General features: G+C 42.4%; 1 protein-coding gene across 1 annotated transcript in view; it reads right to left on the reverse strand.

The window, feature by feature from the left end:
* DNAH10 (dynein axonemal heavy chain 10) overlaps positions 1-16,545 on the reverse strand; it is a 91,121-nt gene that overhangs the window by 58,122 nt on the left and 16,454 nt on the right. Inside the window, exons 13-24 of the mRNA XM_075012391.1 lie at positions 13,128-13,284; positions 10,909-11,385; positions 10,485-10,643; positions 9,424-9,540; positions 9,241-9,343; positions 7,920-8,098; positions 5,257-5,468; positions 4,069-4,225; positions 3,289-3,522; positions 3,059-3,181; positions 2,286-2,519; positions 871-1,094 (exon numbers count right to left, since the gene is read on the reverse strand). Coding sequence (XP_074868492.1) covers positions 871-1,094; positions 2,286-2,519; positions 3,059-3,181; positions 3,289-3,522; positions 4,069-4,225; positions 5,257-5,468; positions 7,920-8,098; positions 9,241-9,343; positions 9,424-9,540; positions 10,485-10,643; positions 10,909-11,385; positions 13,128-13,284 — 2,376 coding nt within the window. The remainder of the gene's footprint in view (positions 1-870; positions 1,095-2,285; positions 2,520-3,058; positions 3,182-3,288; positions 3,523-4,068; positions 4,226-5,256; positions 5,469-7,919; positions 8,099-9,240; positions 9,344-9,423; positions 9,541-10,484; positions 10,644-10,908; positions 11,386-13,127; positions 13,285-16,545) is intronic.

The raw sequence follows: 16,545 nt of genomic DNA on the forward strand, positions 1-16,545 counted from the left end.
TTATTTTAAAAAATAGGATATTCCCCCACAATACAGCTAACTTGTACTTAAAGGTTACTAAGGTTGTGCCTACACGGGCACAAATCTTCGAAATAGCCATACTTCGAAGATTACTAATGAGGTGCTGAATTGAATATTCAGCGCCTCATTAGCATTAGGACACTTCTGGCCCCGCCGCTTTCGAAAGTGTGTGGCTCGGCATGACTACATGGGTGTCTGTTTCGAAAGGACCCTGCACCTTTTGAAATCCCCTTATTCTGATCAGTGAGCGGGATAAGGGGATTTTGAAAGGTGTGGGGTCCTTTCGAAAAGGACCCCCGTGTAGCCACGCCGAGCCGCGCACTTTTGAAAGCAGTGCTTTCGAAGCGCTGAGGCCGGAAGCGTCCTAATAATGTGGCGCTGAATATTCAATTCAGTGCCTCATTAGTAACCTTCGAAATACGGCTATTTTGAAGATTTGTGCCCGTGTAGACACAGCCTTAGTGTCCAAACACTTGGACTACAGAATAGTCCACAACATGTAATCCAGGCTGTAAATTACATTTCCCATTTTTCACTTGGAATACATAGAACTAGATTTTGCTCTTCAAATGTAACATTTTAAACATATTTTTAAAGCTACACAAAACTACTGGGTCAGAAATAAATTTGTTTAGATGCTGGGCACTGAGATGTTTTTCCATTTAACTGTACATGTGAACTAGGGGACAATCAATTTTTAATGGACCCATACCATATAACGTAAGAGAAGGGAAATACACTTAAATAAAAAAGGAAATCTCTACACTTTTTCTACAATTTTTATAGACTTCACGCTTTTAATGGTTTATAATACGGCAATTGTTACCATTATCACTTTGATTACGTCACCTGCTTCTATCTTCACAGTATCGGAAAATGGCCTCTTTAGTAATGAGTCTGTTTGTTCTTCTCATTTCAACCAAAACAGCTGTCATCCAGTTCTCGACTCGGCCTTCTGCCGCAATGGCCCGCCGGAACTCCATCACTTCGCCTTCGGCTGAAATCATGGCTGTTGCTATTTTTTCACCACTATCACCCTCCTGAAATCTCAGGGATGCTATGTTGTCATACATCTAAAATATGCCAGCAGAGGAATACATTTTGCCATTTGTACTAGGCTCCTAAGACCCAGGTACTTCTCTTAACCCTGACTAGAGTTCAGAATCAGGTGCTAGGCAATCAAATACAGAATGTGCAGTATTTTTAAAACATTAACAACCAGATTTTGCATTGATTTATATCAGATGAAAACAATTGCAGAGAGTGTAAATCGGCATAGAATTTGACCCCTTTAAGGCTTTTATAGAAAATACAAATTTACCAAGAGTTATAGAGATGGGTATGCCATAGGTGTTCACTGTAGGGTTCTTGAAGCTTCCTCTGAAGCCACTGGGCCAAGCATTGGCACTGACAGGATATGGACCAGTATTCTGGAAATTCCCATGTTTCCTATGCTGCTATTACAGCACATTTAAGCCGTGTCTACACGTGCACGCTACTTCGAAGTAGTGGCACTAACTTCGAAATAGCTCCCGTCATGGCTACACGTGCTGGGCGCTATTTTGATGTTAACATCGACGTTAGGCGGCGAGACGTTGAAGCCGCTAACCCCATGAGGGGATGAGAATAGCGCCCTACTTAGAAGTTGAACGTCGAAGTAGGGACCGTGTAGTCGTTGTGCGTCCCGCAACATCGAAATTGCGGGGTCCACCATGGCGGCCATCAGCTGAGGGGTTGAGAGACGGTCTCTCTCCAGCCCCTGCGGGGCTCTATGGTCACCGTGTGCAGCAGCCCTTAGCCCAGGGCTTCTGGCTGCTGCTGCTGCAGCTGGGGATCCATGCTGCATGCACAGGGCCTGCAACCAGTTGTCGGCTCTGTGGATCTTGTGTTGTTTAGTGCAACTGTGTCTGGGAGGGGCCCTTTAAGGGAGCGGCTTGCTGTTGAGTCTGCCCTGTGACTCTGTCTGCAGCTGTGCCTGGCACCCTTATTTCGATGTGTGCTACTTTGGCGTGTAGACGTTCCCTCGCAGCGCCTATTTCGATGTGGTGCTGCACAACGTCGATGTTGAACATCGATGTTGCCAGCCCTGGAGGACGTGTAGACGTTATTCATCGAAATAGCCTATTTCGATGTAGGCTTCACGTGTAGACGTAGCCTTAGTTTGAAAGAAACATGAGCAGGCTCTTAATCATATGTATAGTATAGACTCTTGCATCTAACCATCATAATGCACCTAGGGCATTCTCATAACCAGGAGGCAGTACCTTTATTATGTGCTCCTGAACACAGAGTGGGTCACTACTACCAAGGATGCTGAGCAACTCATCATCAGATATAAAGAAAAATCGGGGGAAAGCATTCCGCTTGGAATCCAGATAATCATTCAAGCTTTTCTGACACTTCTCTAGACCATCACTTATCTGCTGGAGGTCAGTGAGTCGATTTGGGGCTTCACAGCATTTTTTTATCACTGGGTCTTTTACAGTGTCACCCATTATCTATGGACAAAGACAAAAAACAGAAACTATTAAGGAGCAATGTTGAGTAAATTGAGTTAGACTTCTCTTGTGAAACAATCCTGAAATAATACAGTATTATTACATATAGCCATTGTTTTCATTATTATTTACTATTTCTACAGTACTAAAGTATGCATGATGACTTAGATAAGTTGTGAAGCACTTGCAGCTTTCAGAAACTTTATTACTGGCAATGACACAAGAAATGGAAAGGATCCAGCTTGACTATTACATCCCAGCTTAAATGTGTATGACTGACAATTAGGAAAGAAAATATTTCACTTGTAAACTGATTTCTGTGTAAAGTAAGCTCACTGTCATGTTGACATTTTTACAATCAGCTTGAACAGGTGGGAGCACTGATAGAGATAAATACTTCCTTAGTTATCACCAGAAGAAAAATGTTAAGGCACTGACCTCTATAAATGGAGGGTAGCAGTTAAATATGGAGCTAAAAATAAAACATATCACAAATGTCTCTTAATTGCAGACAGTTACTAAACAGATTAGTTACTTGCCCTTTTAAATATCCTGTCTATGTTGTCAAATTTTTTTGCTTCCTCTGGAAGCTGTGATCTTATATCCCCACCAATAAAAATGCTCTCAAGATACATCCATTTCCTCTGAACCACCATCCAGACCTAGAAGAAGAGTCAAATGTTACCATCAAAGAAACACATGCTACAGAAAACCTTGATCATGAACAACAAAAGCGAGAGACAAAACAATCATTCAATTTCTTCCCTACCTCAATAACTTCACCAATCAAGGAGAGAGTTTTTTCCCAATGGTGAACTGTTGATAGAAAAGGACCTACAAATCGACTGCCTGAGATACTCTGAAGATTTACAGCATTGTCATCAAGAATCTGAGTGATTTCATCAACAGATCCCAAAATAAAGCCTCGCTCTTGAGTGCCTTTGAAATACCTTTGTACAGTAAATTTCATGTTCTCCCAAGTTTCCACTATCTCCTTAACACCCTGCATGTGAACATAAAAAGAAGGCTTTCAGTCCTGTAAAACTAATGCACAGTCATTCTAACATCAAAATCAAAACTGTTAATTTAAGAAGGCTTTTGAACAGATTTCCTCTTTCTACTCAGAACAGGCACCATCAGATCTGACCTTAGTATGCATTATGAGTTTTATCTGCTAATCTCGATGACAGAAATATTTTTTCTGCTTTTGATAACTGTAGCACCAATACAGCTCAGAGAGAAATTGATTTGTTATCATCTAGTGCATCATTAACAGATCTATGTACTGAGTTTCCTCCAGATTAGCTCCAGTGAAAATTATGCAGTTATACTGGTATCACTGAAGAACTAATCTGAGCTGCAGAACCTTTATCACTGGCAATGATGCAGAAAATGGAAAGCATCCAGGTTGACTATAAGATCCTAGGTCATATGTATTGGGCTGGCAGTTAAGAAAGAAGTATTTGTATTTGTAAACTGATAAGAAAATAAAAATCTCTGTTGTCGTAAGTGTCTTCAAAACAAGCTAAACATTATTTAAAAGCATCACCTTTTCAATGCTAAGCTCTTTAACAGCAGCTCCCACTATCTCATTGATAACATCTGAGTATTTGTGCAGCTCCATGGCAAACATATTCTCCAAAGTGAAAGTTGCTGTTGTCATTTCAAAACTGGTGCCTGTTCTCTCCATAAGATCTTTCCAATGCCTGGAAGAGTTCCAGTGAATCAACACATTATAAACAAGACTAGAAATTATCAATAAGGATCAACTTAAAAGGCAAGGAATAATACTATAAAATGAAGGCAAACTGGGGGAAACATTTATTTCCTAGACACACCATCTTCTCATCCAAGCCAAACACTAATTTGAGGTTTTGGTCAGCAGCTCATTCTTTGCTGCCCACCACTTGATGGGAATGTTTCCAGCAGCTCCATGTGATGAAAATGAGAGAGATAACCTGGTAGCTTTGAGAAGAGAAAACAGTGGTCAGGATGGGTGGTTTGAATGTACGGGAAGCTAGTGCTAGGAAGGAGGAACATTGTTTTGATCAGGTCTCAGCTACCTCTGCTTGAGATGAAACATAAACAGCAAAACATCAATCAGCCACTAGCCCTCCCAACACTGAACTAAGCACCATCAGTAGTTATCGAATTACAACAGTGCTTCCAGCATTCCAGAATAGAACTGTTAGCAGTAGAGGCTAGATCAGTAGCTGTAATATCTATAACATGTAGAGTATACACTCATTTGAATGCACAGCATTGGTAACTCATTAGGTTGAAGCATCACATTTGCATGATCAAGTGCCAAGCTGCCAGTGCAAGTAACATATCCACATGGCCATATTTTGCATACATAATTTAGTGGCTTCTCTGAGATGCTGATACTACATGTCTCAGATTTTGGTTTTGTTCATATGATCAGGCACTATGACACAATAAATGTGAAAATGACTGTTAACCAACGTATAATAATGGTCCTGTGCTCAATATAGTCTAGCATTATATTAATAATCATATTTCATATTTAGAATGAGACTTCATATTTTACATCAAACATATACAATATTTACCCGTACTGCATCATCTTGTACATGTTTACTAACTGGATATCAGCTGCTGTAGTCCATAATGTGCGAAGACTGCATGATTTCAATATCTGAAATTAACAGTTTTAACAAACAAAAATAAATGTCATCACACACAGAGAAAATTTCTTAAACAAACTGGAACAAACCTGTCTCTCAGTGCTTCATTTTTCAAATCAAGCAGCAAAGGAATGGAGTCCTTGAATGCCTTCATCTTTGCTTCCAGGTGATAAGCCACCGGCACACTGCGCACTTGCCTGGGCAGCTTTCGGAGGCTTTTAAGAAATCCTTCAATTCCTTCTTGGAGAAACTGCACATTGAGATTTACCCAGAGGGTCTGCGACCATTCCTCCTTCGCAGCCTAGAAACAAGGTAAATGGAAACATTTATAACATTTACTTTTCAAATACTATGAAAGGAATGTGACAAAAATGTTTATTATTTCTACTGCAATGGTATTTAGAGGCCCAGCTGGCATGCAGACCCAAATGTAAAAAACGCTGTACAAATAGCATTAAAGTCTGAGGATCTTATAGTCCGATTTAAGACAAGACACACCAGTGGAAACAGTTTTAATGGCTTTTAATGTTAGCATGTTTTATTGGACTGACCAGCTAACCAACTCCATTCAAAGACCAGCTATGGTCATTTAGGGACAACCTGAGATCTCTGTACCCACAATGAGTACTGTACCTAACCACAGGCGCAGTCCCACTGAAGTCAATGACAATGCTTGAGGAGTAAGATGCCAACGATCACCAATAAGGATATCAGAATCTGTCCTTAACTACCTCATTATGAGCTCAAACTAGCTACAGGCATAAAGGGAAACAAGAAGGCTTTTTATAAATACATTAGAAACAAGAGGAAGACCAGGGACAGGGTAGGGCCGTTGCTCAGTGAGGAGGGAGAAACAGTAACAGGGAACTTGGAAATGGCAGAGATGCTTAATGACTTCTTTGTTTCGGTCTTCACTGAGAAGTCTAATGAAGGAATGCCGAACATTGTGAATGCTAGTGGGAAAGGGGTAGGGTTAGAAGTTGAAATAAAAAAAGAACAAGTTAAAAATCGCTTAGGAAAATTAGATGTCTGCAAGTCACCAGGGCCTGATGAAATGCACCCTAGAATACTCAAGGAGCTGATAGAGGAGGTATCTGAGCCTTTATCTATCATCTTTGGAAAATCATGGGAGACAGGAGAGATTCCAGAAGACTGGAAAAGGGCAAATATAGTGCCCAGCTATAAAAAGGGAAATAAGAATAACCCAGGAAACTACAGGCCAGTCAGCTTAACTTCAGTGCCAGGAAAGATAATGGAGCAGGTAATTAAAGAAATCATCTGCAAGCACTTGGAAGGTGGTAAGGTAATAGGAAACAGCCAGCATGGGTTTATAAAGAATAAATCTTGTCAAACTAATCTGATAGCTTTCTTTGATAGGATAACGAGTCTTGTGGATAGGGGAGAAGCGGTAGATGTGGTCTACCTAGACTTTAGTAAAGCATTTGATACGGTCTCTCATGATATTCTTATCAAAAAACTAGGCAAATAGAATTTAGATGAGGCTATTATAACGTGGGTGCATAACTGGCTGGATAACCGTACCCAGAGAGTAGTTCTTAATGGTTCTCAATCCTGCTGGAAAAGTATAAAAAGTGGGGTTCCGCAGGGGTCTGTGTTAGGACCGGTTCTGTTCAACGTCTTCATCAATGATTTAGATATTGGCATAGAAAGTACGCCTATTAAGTTTGCAGATGATACCAAGTTGGGAGGCGTTGCGACTACTTTGGAGGATAGGGTCATAATTCAAAACGATCTGGATAAATTGGAGAAATGGTCTGAGGTAAACAGGATGAAGTTTAATAAGGACAAATGCAAAGTGCTCCACTTAGGAAGGAACAATCAGTTTCACACATACAGAACGGGGAGAGACTGTCTAGGAATGACTACAGCAGAAAGGGATCTAGGGATTATAGTGGACCACAAGCTAAATATGAGTAAACAGTGTGATGCGGTTGCAAAAAAAGCAAATATGATTCTGGGATGCATTAACAGGTGTGTTGTGAACACGACACGAGAAGTCATTCTTCCGCTCTACTCTGCGCTGGTTAGGCCTCAGCTGGAGTAGTGTCCACTTCTGGGCACTGCAGTTCAGAAAAGATGTGGAGAAACTAGAGAGGGTCTAGAGAAGAGCGACAAGAATGATTAAAGGTCTAGAGAATGTGACCTATGAAAAAAGGTTGAAAGAATTGGGCTTGTTTAGTTTGGAAAAGAGAAGATTGAGGGGAGACATGATAGCGGTTTTCAGGTATCTAAAAGGGAGTCATAAGGAGGAAGGAGAAAACTTGTTCTTCTTGGCCTCTGAGGATACGACAAGAGGCAACGGGCTTAAACTGCAGCAAGGGAGTTTTAGGTTGGACATTAAGAAAAAGTTCCTAACTGTCAGGGCGGTCAAACAGTGGAATAAATTGCCAAGGGAGGTTGTGAAATCTCCATTGCTGGAGATATTTAAGAACAGGTTAGATAGACGTCTATCAGGAATGGTTTAGATAGTACTTGGTCCTGCCATTGGGGCAAGGGGCTGGACTCGATGGCCTCTCGAGGTCCCTTCCAGTCCTAGTGTTCTATGATTCTATGATTATATGCACGAGTCCAGTGAGTATATAACTAAGCACTATTTGGGCTTTTAGTGATCTACATTCTGGTACTCAAAAGAATAAAACAATCACAACTTATTTCAAATAAATGGATGGGAACAGATTTGATTGTGATAAAAGGGAAGCCCTACATTATAAATATTGTATAGTACACTTACTCTTTGTAACTTATAAATCTCATAGATTTGCTTTAGACCCTTCATATCCTTCTGCACTTTTAATAAGTCAGGGTACATTGTGATTGGCAGGTCAAAAAGTTTCTCAGCATTAGACAACTCCTGACGATTTTTCTCATGTTTTTCCAATTCTTTATCAAAAATATCTAAAAGCTCCAATCCTGTAAAGGGAAAGAAAGTCTTCTAAATAGACATGTTTCTCGGGTTATGATGGATAAGGTATTTTCTTCATATTTCTTCAAAGCTATACAGTTAATTATTCAGCTTCTACAGTAAACTCTTTAGCTGGGTCTACACTACAAAATTCTGTCTACAAAAGTCAGTCGATGGACTTTTGTCAACAGAACCTCTTTCTACAGAACATGTCCACACCTAACAGGGGCTCCCACGTTGATGTCCTCTGTTGACAGAGCGGACAGACTACCCAGCCTTCTGTCGACAGAACAGCCAACTGGAAGCTCTGCAAACAGGGCTGCCAGGTGAACTGGGAGCCCTCTCTGTTGACAGAGGGCACCCCCCAGAGCATCTACACTATTTTTCTGACTACAGAATCTGTCTACAGAGGTGCTATGCCTTGAACTTTCAAGACATAACTCTGCTGGGAAAAAGGTTGCGTTCTGTCAACAGACTAGACGGAATGCGTTTGTAGTGTGGACGCTCGCTAGTTTTGAAGACAAAAGGCCTCCTCTGTAGACAAAACTTTGTAGTGTAGACACAGATTTTGATATCCCAGGACCAGGAAGTTGCCAGATGTTCAAATACGCTGAATATACAGGAGGTTCCAACACATACTGGGTTGCTCAGTGCGAGGACCACTCGGCCACAGTGCAAGGAGCCACTCTGGGCGACTGGGCAGGAGGAGCCACTCGGCCATGCCACAGTGTGAGGAGCCACTCTGGGTGGCCATGGTGTGAGGAGCTGCTCAGCTGTGCAGCAAAGAGCCACTCTGGATGGAAGGAGCCACTTGGCCACACAGCAAGGAGCCGCTTTATGTGGCTCAGCATGAGGAGCCGCTCAGCATGAGGAGCCACTCAGCTGCACTGCGAGGAGCCACTCTGGGCAGGGCCCCATGTCACACTGGGAGCCACTCTGGATGGCATGGTGCCTCTCCAGGTGGGACAGCGGAGGAGCCACTGGCTGCAACATAATGCTGGTTAATAGAGAAGTCTGGCTATTTGACTGCTGGTTAACTGAGAGTTTACTGTATTTTGAAAGGAAAAACTATTATGAAAGTTTCTATACTCAAGTGTATCAGTCTTCAGATTACTTTAAGATGTCTCTACAGAGACAAACATCTTCTTACCTTTATCAAGATTCTCCCCAACAGCACCAGGCCCCTCAGTAGTAAATCTGTGGAAGAAATCTGCTATCTGGCTACTGTAGTCTCCAACTTGCTCCCTTGTGATCTAAAAGGAATATTGTTTGAATTAGGGTTTTATCCTTCCTTTTCTAAATGCATTTTAAACATGTAAGGTGAAAATATTACCTCCGTGAATGTCTTTTTGATGCTTCCAAGGCTGTGATCAACTTCTGATGCATCAGAAAAGAGGGTCTCCCACTTTTGCTTAATTTTGTCAACCATCTCTCTCTCTTGGTCAGTTGTCTAAATAGAACACACATGAACTAGGTGAGAAAATCTGGCAACTCAGACTCACGTGAAGAATCCTGACCGAGAATGAAATTGACCTAGGGTGCAAAGGCAGCAAAAAAGTTTCCATACCATGAAAACCTTCCCTCAGGAGTTCAGTGGGTATGCTTGAATAAGGCAGTATATGCACACCAGTGAAAGGATCTCCTCATCAAAACCACACAGATTAGGGTATAAGGCTATGATGCAAGTACACCAGGACGGGGTCATGAGAAGGGTATTTTCACAGATCTTGTGGTTTCTACACCACACAAGTAACACAGAGAGCTGAAGCTTTGGTGCAGGAAAAGCAGATAAGGGGAAGAAGTGCACAACAGGCCTACTCATTGACCTCAAGTGGTGGATTTCACCTCTCAAACCTCACTGCACTGAGGGCCTGATCCAAAGCCTATTGAAGTCATGTTTTTCCAACTCTTTATCAAAAATATCTCAGATCCTCAATCCTCAAGAAAAGTTTCCCAGACAATCACTTTTCATGGATTTTGATGAATAAAATATGCACCATTTACGTGCATACAACATCTACACATGGATTTCAATGAGTGTTGAACCAGGCCTCCATTCTGTACAAAGCCCAGTCACTCAGGCTCTACATGAATGGCACCACTGCCTTCTGTGGAAATGCCTACACAAATAGAAATTATTCATAGGAAAATAAGGATTACAGGATCAGTCCTTCAGTTATAAAGTAGACAAAAATGTTATTTAAATAACGTGAAATTGAGCTCAACACACATATGGCAACCTAGTAAATTTCAGTCAGGGACTAACAACGTGAAGGTATTACGTTTTGACTCTGTTAATTTAAAATAGTTTAATTAAACTCATTTACACAAAAGGTGTTTGTGTCTGAAGCACAATTATCAAGTATTTATGGGATTAGATATAAATTCACTTACAGGGATGTTATATACTGAAAGGGTACGGTATCTCTCCCGAATGTCTAAATATTTCAGTTCCACCTGCAAAGACATATCTCTGATCTCTGCAATTGTGCCAAGAACGAATTTGAGATCTTCCAAAGAATTGGGAGCTTTCCTAAGGTTCTGACACAATCTCTACAAAAGAGAATTATTTTTCAGAAACAGCATTAAGAGAACAGACAAAAGCACAGACAGTTAAGTACAACAATATTAAGTCAGACAATGTAAACAGTTAAATAATCTGCAGCTTATAGTTAACAGTTAATTGATGATGATGAGCCAAACAATATCTGACTGAAATTTCTCCTCAAAAAGCAGGAGGCTTAAGTCATGCAACCGTGTAGTACTGCTCAGAGCTGCTTAGGAATACATATCACCACTGAGCAGAGAAAACATTTACCTCAATTTCTTCCTGAAGACTGAAAAGCTCCTCTTTTGCAGATTCATTGAGAAGTTTGCCAAGAGAAGTCACCCAACCTTTTGCATTTTCCTGTACTGTGTAGGCTAAAGGGCCCACATTAAGCCGAATGCACTGTTCATCTTTAATCAAGGGTTGCTGAGTCACTTCTTGAGCTATCTTAATATAGAACTGCAACTTTTCATCAAAGGTGACGCAAGCTGGTTTCTTTGCAGCAAACTTCTCCATAACAATGGCTTTATCTAATTTCCACAGAGGACGGTATCTCTTCCATCGATTCAAGTACTTGGTAAGAGAATTCAGGAGCTTGTGTATGTTTTGAGTGATGAGAACAGCCTGTTCAATTATTAGTGGGTTCTGAGAGACATCATTAAAAAAACTCAAGATGATAAGTTCATCTTCTTCAGCATGCTGAGGGGGGCAATCAATACAGGTGCCGTGCATCCACCGTACAAAATGCTGGGGTGTTAATATGGAAAAAAAAAAGTATTAATGGGGGTGGAGGGAATTAGTCAAGGTGATTAGCTCTTAGACAGGAGACTGCTGCTGTAAAATGCTTCTGGCTCAATTCTGATCTGAAGTATGCAAGTAAAGTCAGCTGTTCTGCATATGACAAAACAGGAGGCTTATCTAAGATCCAAATTCAGTTCAGAGTACCCTTCAGTACCAATACACTCTTCCAGGCATTGTTACTTAGTCTTTTTTTTTTCTTTTTTTTTTTTTTTTGATTTTTAAAAAAGTCTGCCTCCTGAACAGCGTTCCTTGTAATCTGGGCACTGGTGCAGCCACTCAGGAGAGATTCGAATGCCACCTCATGGATTAGCAGAGCACCCACAGCTAAGGTTCTGTTTCTACTGGGGGTGCACATTCACATGCCTGGGTGCACATTAAACATTTATTTTGCATATGCATAGAAAAAATCCATACATGGATGGAAAAGATTAAAACAGTGCTCTTGAGGATGTCATAAGGGAGGCCAGAAGGGCAGGCCCAGATCAGTCAGGCTTAGCAATATGGTAGAGCTTGAGCAATGAGTTTCAGAATGGGGCAGTGGAAAGCAGAACTGATCTGTATTTATATTTTAGAGGGTAAATATATTATCTTTTCATCAGAGCAGATCAGGATTGCTCCTACCACACTGAGTTTGTCTACACTGGCAAGTTACTGTGCTGTAACTTTCTCACTCATGGCTGTGAAAACACACACATGCACCAGGAACAAGTTACAGTGCCGTAAAGCACCCAAGTGGACACTGCTACAGCACTGGGAGTATGAATGTAAAATCTCTTTTAACTGGTTAACCAGTTAAATGGTAGGTTTAACCAATTAACCAATTAAAGCTGCTCCTCCCCACTCCCTGCCCATCTACAGCACACCAGGGACCAGGGCTGCTCTAGCCTGTTGGAGCATCCCCACTCACAGCATGTCGGGGACTAGGGCTGCTGTAGCCAGGCTGGAGTGCCCCTGCGGTGGAGTATCCCTGCCTGCAGTGGCCCCACAGGACTGGAGCAACTCTCTGCGGGCAGTGGCGTGGGTCAGGTTAACCATTAACATCCTTAGCTGGGGGCCTTTAGCTACTCCCCTCGTGCAGATGGTTTACCCAGTGCTCTTGCAGAGATCACACTGATACATCAAACTGCTGTTGCAAGTGTAGACAAAGCTATTGTGTTTCTTTTCTGAAAAGAAACAGTTTGTATCCTATGATTGTGGACCAACCCCTGACCAGATACCATATCCACTTGCCTTAGTGTAGCAGTTATGCAATTCTCCAAGCACCTTCCTGAGTGTTATGTAAATAGCCCGCCCTGTTGCTTGTAAAAAGATCAGTGGCTATCAGAAAGGTTTCCTATGCCTCTTTTCCCCCTAGCACACATACGCACTCAAGAGTAAGGTCCAGCCTTCATTGCATCTGGAGGGTACTTCCTGCTGGTGTTTATATATGTATAGGACCACATCCTAAAGTTCTTACACAGGCAAAATCCCTGATGAAGTCAATGGGAGTATTGCTTGAAAAAAAGCTTTACCAAGGTCTGAGTTTGATCCTTTGTTATTAGCATAGTTCATAAAATAAAACAATGTATTTTTATTCTCACCAATATGATTGAAACCTTCCCCTTGATATATGTGCCCATCCAAACATAAGGGAAGAGAAACTCATTGTGATAACAAGCAAGCTCTAAATAATCTTTATCCATAATTACCTTAGTGACTTCAACACAGTCCCTGATACAATGAACACACATTTTGTCAATTTCACTGGCATTAGGATGCAGGCTTATCTCAGGAGCAGATAAAATAGTTTCTGTTTGGAACAGTGGGACATCCTGAAGAACCGCTGCATTAAAAGCCTGCAAATTTCTGGGGTGGGGGGGGGAAACAGACAGACAATCTGAATTCTGTATGCTATAGGATCAGAGATAGACACAGAAATATGACAATGAATGGCAGTAATTGGAGGCATAGAGTCAGACTGTCCACTCAGGTGTGCAAATAGCTGCCAAACAGCAGGGGAACTGCCCTTTGGCCCAGAATAACTGCCACAATGGGGCTGCAGAAAAGGCATAATCCACTCTTGGAGCACCCTGGTGCAGTGGGCCTCTAAAACTGGGGAGTTAGTCAGCTCTACAGAGGTGCCCAACCACAACAGGCACACTCTGGAGCATGCTGAGGGTGTCAAATAAAAGGAATTCCGTGGATCAAGGGTTGCAGGAGGTGACGCAGGGTGCTTCTATACTCAGTGATTCTGCACCTCTGCAGTGCCCCCAAGAAGCAACTGTAGAAAGGAATCAAGTTAGCCTGCCTCAGGGTTCACCCTGCCTCTAGCAGCCCCAGAATAGAAAAGATGCAAGCCCAGATTTTTCTCAGCCTTTGCTAACAGTAGTGACCTTACTGGGATAAATCTGGCCTCCAGTGTTCAAACTTCCAGGGACTATGTCTGATATACACTGACTGCAGCCTATTCATACTGCAGATATTAACCCTTATTCTATCAAGAACACAATAATATCCATTTATACAGCACTACAATTCTTTATAGTACCCTCCTAAACATTTCATGAGGTGTCTGAGTATAAAGCTGAAAGTGCTCATGTTTCAAGCAATGTATGGCTTGAGTATGCAAAATGAATTTGGGGTGTAACACTGGGCCAGTGAAGGGTAAAAAATCACCAAGGTGGATGACCTGTAAACAACCAGTAAGATCATACCAAAAGGGTATTGTAATGGTAAACATGGCTTTTCCTTGTAGATTAGATCTGTAACCCATTTGCCTGTATTGTTAGAGTACCAAAGAGTAAATGCTAGGTAGGTCTGTGTTTACACGCACGCTACTAGAAAGCTAACAATGTGGTCTAATTAGCTTGCAGTTGCTAAAACCTGCTCCTGTCTTATAATGCTTCATAACTGTATTCTGCTAAGACTCAGATCAAAAGGGGATATTTAGATGGTACCTGTGGTGTAATATTACTATTGTCATCATCTCCCCTTTAAACTTGCAATTCCTTATAGTAAACCCGCCTATGACTTATCTTAATAGCTTGACTGGTTATTGCTTAAAATATTGTCTGACAAAGGACTCACTGAATAGAGATCATAAACCGTCAGATCAAAGCCTACATGGTGGAGTTGTTTGTCAGCACCACGCTTGCTTCAACTATAAAGGAAGCTTGTAGCGTTATCTCTTTCATCTCTAATCTGTTTAAACTTTGAACAGGAAAAGTGCAAACTGCAGAATGGAGATATTCCAAATAAGTCCAATCATTATCTAGAATACCCTGGAAAATGCATGGGAAGATTCTAAGAGATTTTACAGCTAAGGTGTCTTTGGATTCTGAACTGTTGGGATGATTTAGGTTTGCCAGCTTTCTCATCCTTATTCCCACCTCTTCCCCAAGGCCTTGTTCTTTCTGAGTCCTTCCCCCCGCGTCCCTCCATCACACACTCTCCCACACCCTCACTCATTTTCACTAGGCTGGGACAGAGGTTAGGGTGTATGGGAGGGTGAGGGCTCCAGCCAGGGATGGAGGCTTTAGGGTGGGGCTGAGAATAAGGGGCTTGGGTGCGGTAAAGGGCTCCAGGCTGGGGCAGAGAATTGGGGTGCAGGGAAGTATGGGCTATGAGCTGGGGGTACAGGCTCCAGTTGGGGCCAGAAATGAGGGGTTCTGGGTGCAGGAGAGGTCTCTAGGCTGGGGCAGGGATTTGGGGTACAGGGGTGAGGTCTCTGAAGTGGGGCTAGGGATGAGGGGTTGAGCTGTAATTCCTTCAGGCTGGAGCTGAGGGATTTGGAGTATGGGAGTGGGTGAGGCGTCTAGCTGGGGGTGTTGGGCTTGAGTGTAAGGTTGGGCTGAGGGGTTTAGTGTGTAGAAGGAGATTCAGGGTTAGGGTGTGGGTTCAGGCTTTGGGAGGGAGTTTGGATATTGGAGGGCACTTGGGGCTAGGGAAAGGGGTTAGAGTGCAGAAGAGGATTTGGGATGCATGGTCTTGGCAGCTCTTACCATGACTCCTAGGAAGCAACTGGAAGGTCCCTGTGGCCCCTGGGCCTAAGCTCTGCTCCCACACCTGTAGGCACCACCTCCACAGCTCCAGCTGATCACCAGGCAGTGGGAGCTATGGAACTGGCATTTGGGGCAGGAGCAGCACATGAAGCCTTCCTGACTGTTCATGTGCCATGGGCAGACGCTTCCAGGAGCTACACAGAGCCAGCCTTAGCTCAGGGCCCCTGCTGTGCCACCAACTGGACTTTTAACAGCCCAAGATCGACAGACTCCTGGTAACCTTCCTTCAGAGAGACTTTGACAAACCAGCAACCACACCATCTCTGCTGTGAAGCTGAGCTGAGGACTTTACACACATTTGTACGTATATTGCTCTTAACCATTTGTAATACTCTTCTCTTTCCTTTACTCAGTAGATCATAGGCTACACTTAGGCCACACTACACCAGATCAACCCACTCAGGGTCAATCTTCCAGGGTTACATTTTGCACATGTGTGAAATGACACTCCCAGGGGTCTCTATCAATCCCGTAGTCCTCAGGAAATTCGAGGAATAAGGATGGTTGAAGGGAAAAACGCCCCCTTCAACCTTCTGCCATGTGGACAGACATGGAAGTCGACCGTGGATAAATCGATTTTAGCTACGCAATTGGTGCAGTTAAAATTGCCTATTGGCAGTTGACTTCTATGTCTAGTGTAGACATAGCTTTAGAGTGGTTATTAAGGATTGTCTGACAGGTTGATATTTGGTAAGATCTGAGCTTAACATTGACCTAGGGCAGGGATCTGTATCCTGTGGTTCCGGAGCCACATGCAGCAATTTAAGGACTTCTTCATAGCTCCTGACGCTATAATTGCAAAGTTTAAAAAAAAAAAAAAACCCTCTATGAAGGAGCTGCTACGCATAGCTGAGCAAACTAAGAACACGTTTGCTAAATGGGTGAAATCACCAAGTATATAACTGTGGCTAGTTTTGTAGCAACTCAAGAGACTCTGAAACAAGAAAAGCTGTTCATGGAAGGCAAATACATAGAAGAGTGTTCTACCAAAGTATCAGAGCATCTGTACTGTGATTTTAAAAACAAAACTGTTCAGAATCTAGTATCCCCTGGGGAAAGAGAAGTT

This window comes from Carettochelys insculpta, chromosome 18 (genome assembly GCF_033958435.1).
Source record: "Carettochelys insculpta isolate YL-2023 chromosome 18, ASM3395843v1, whole genome shotgun sequence".
Classification (NCBI taxonomy): Eukaryota; Metazoa; Chordata; order Testudines; family Carettochelyidae; genus Carettochelys; species Carettochelys insculpta.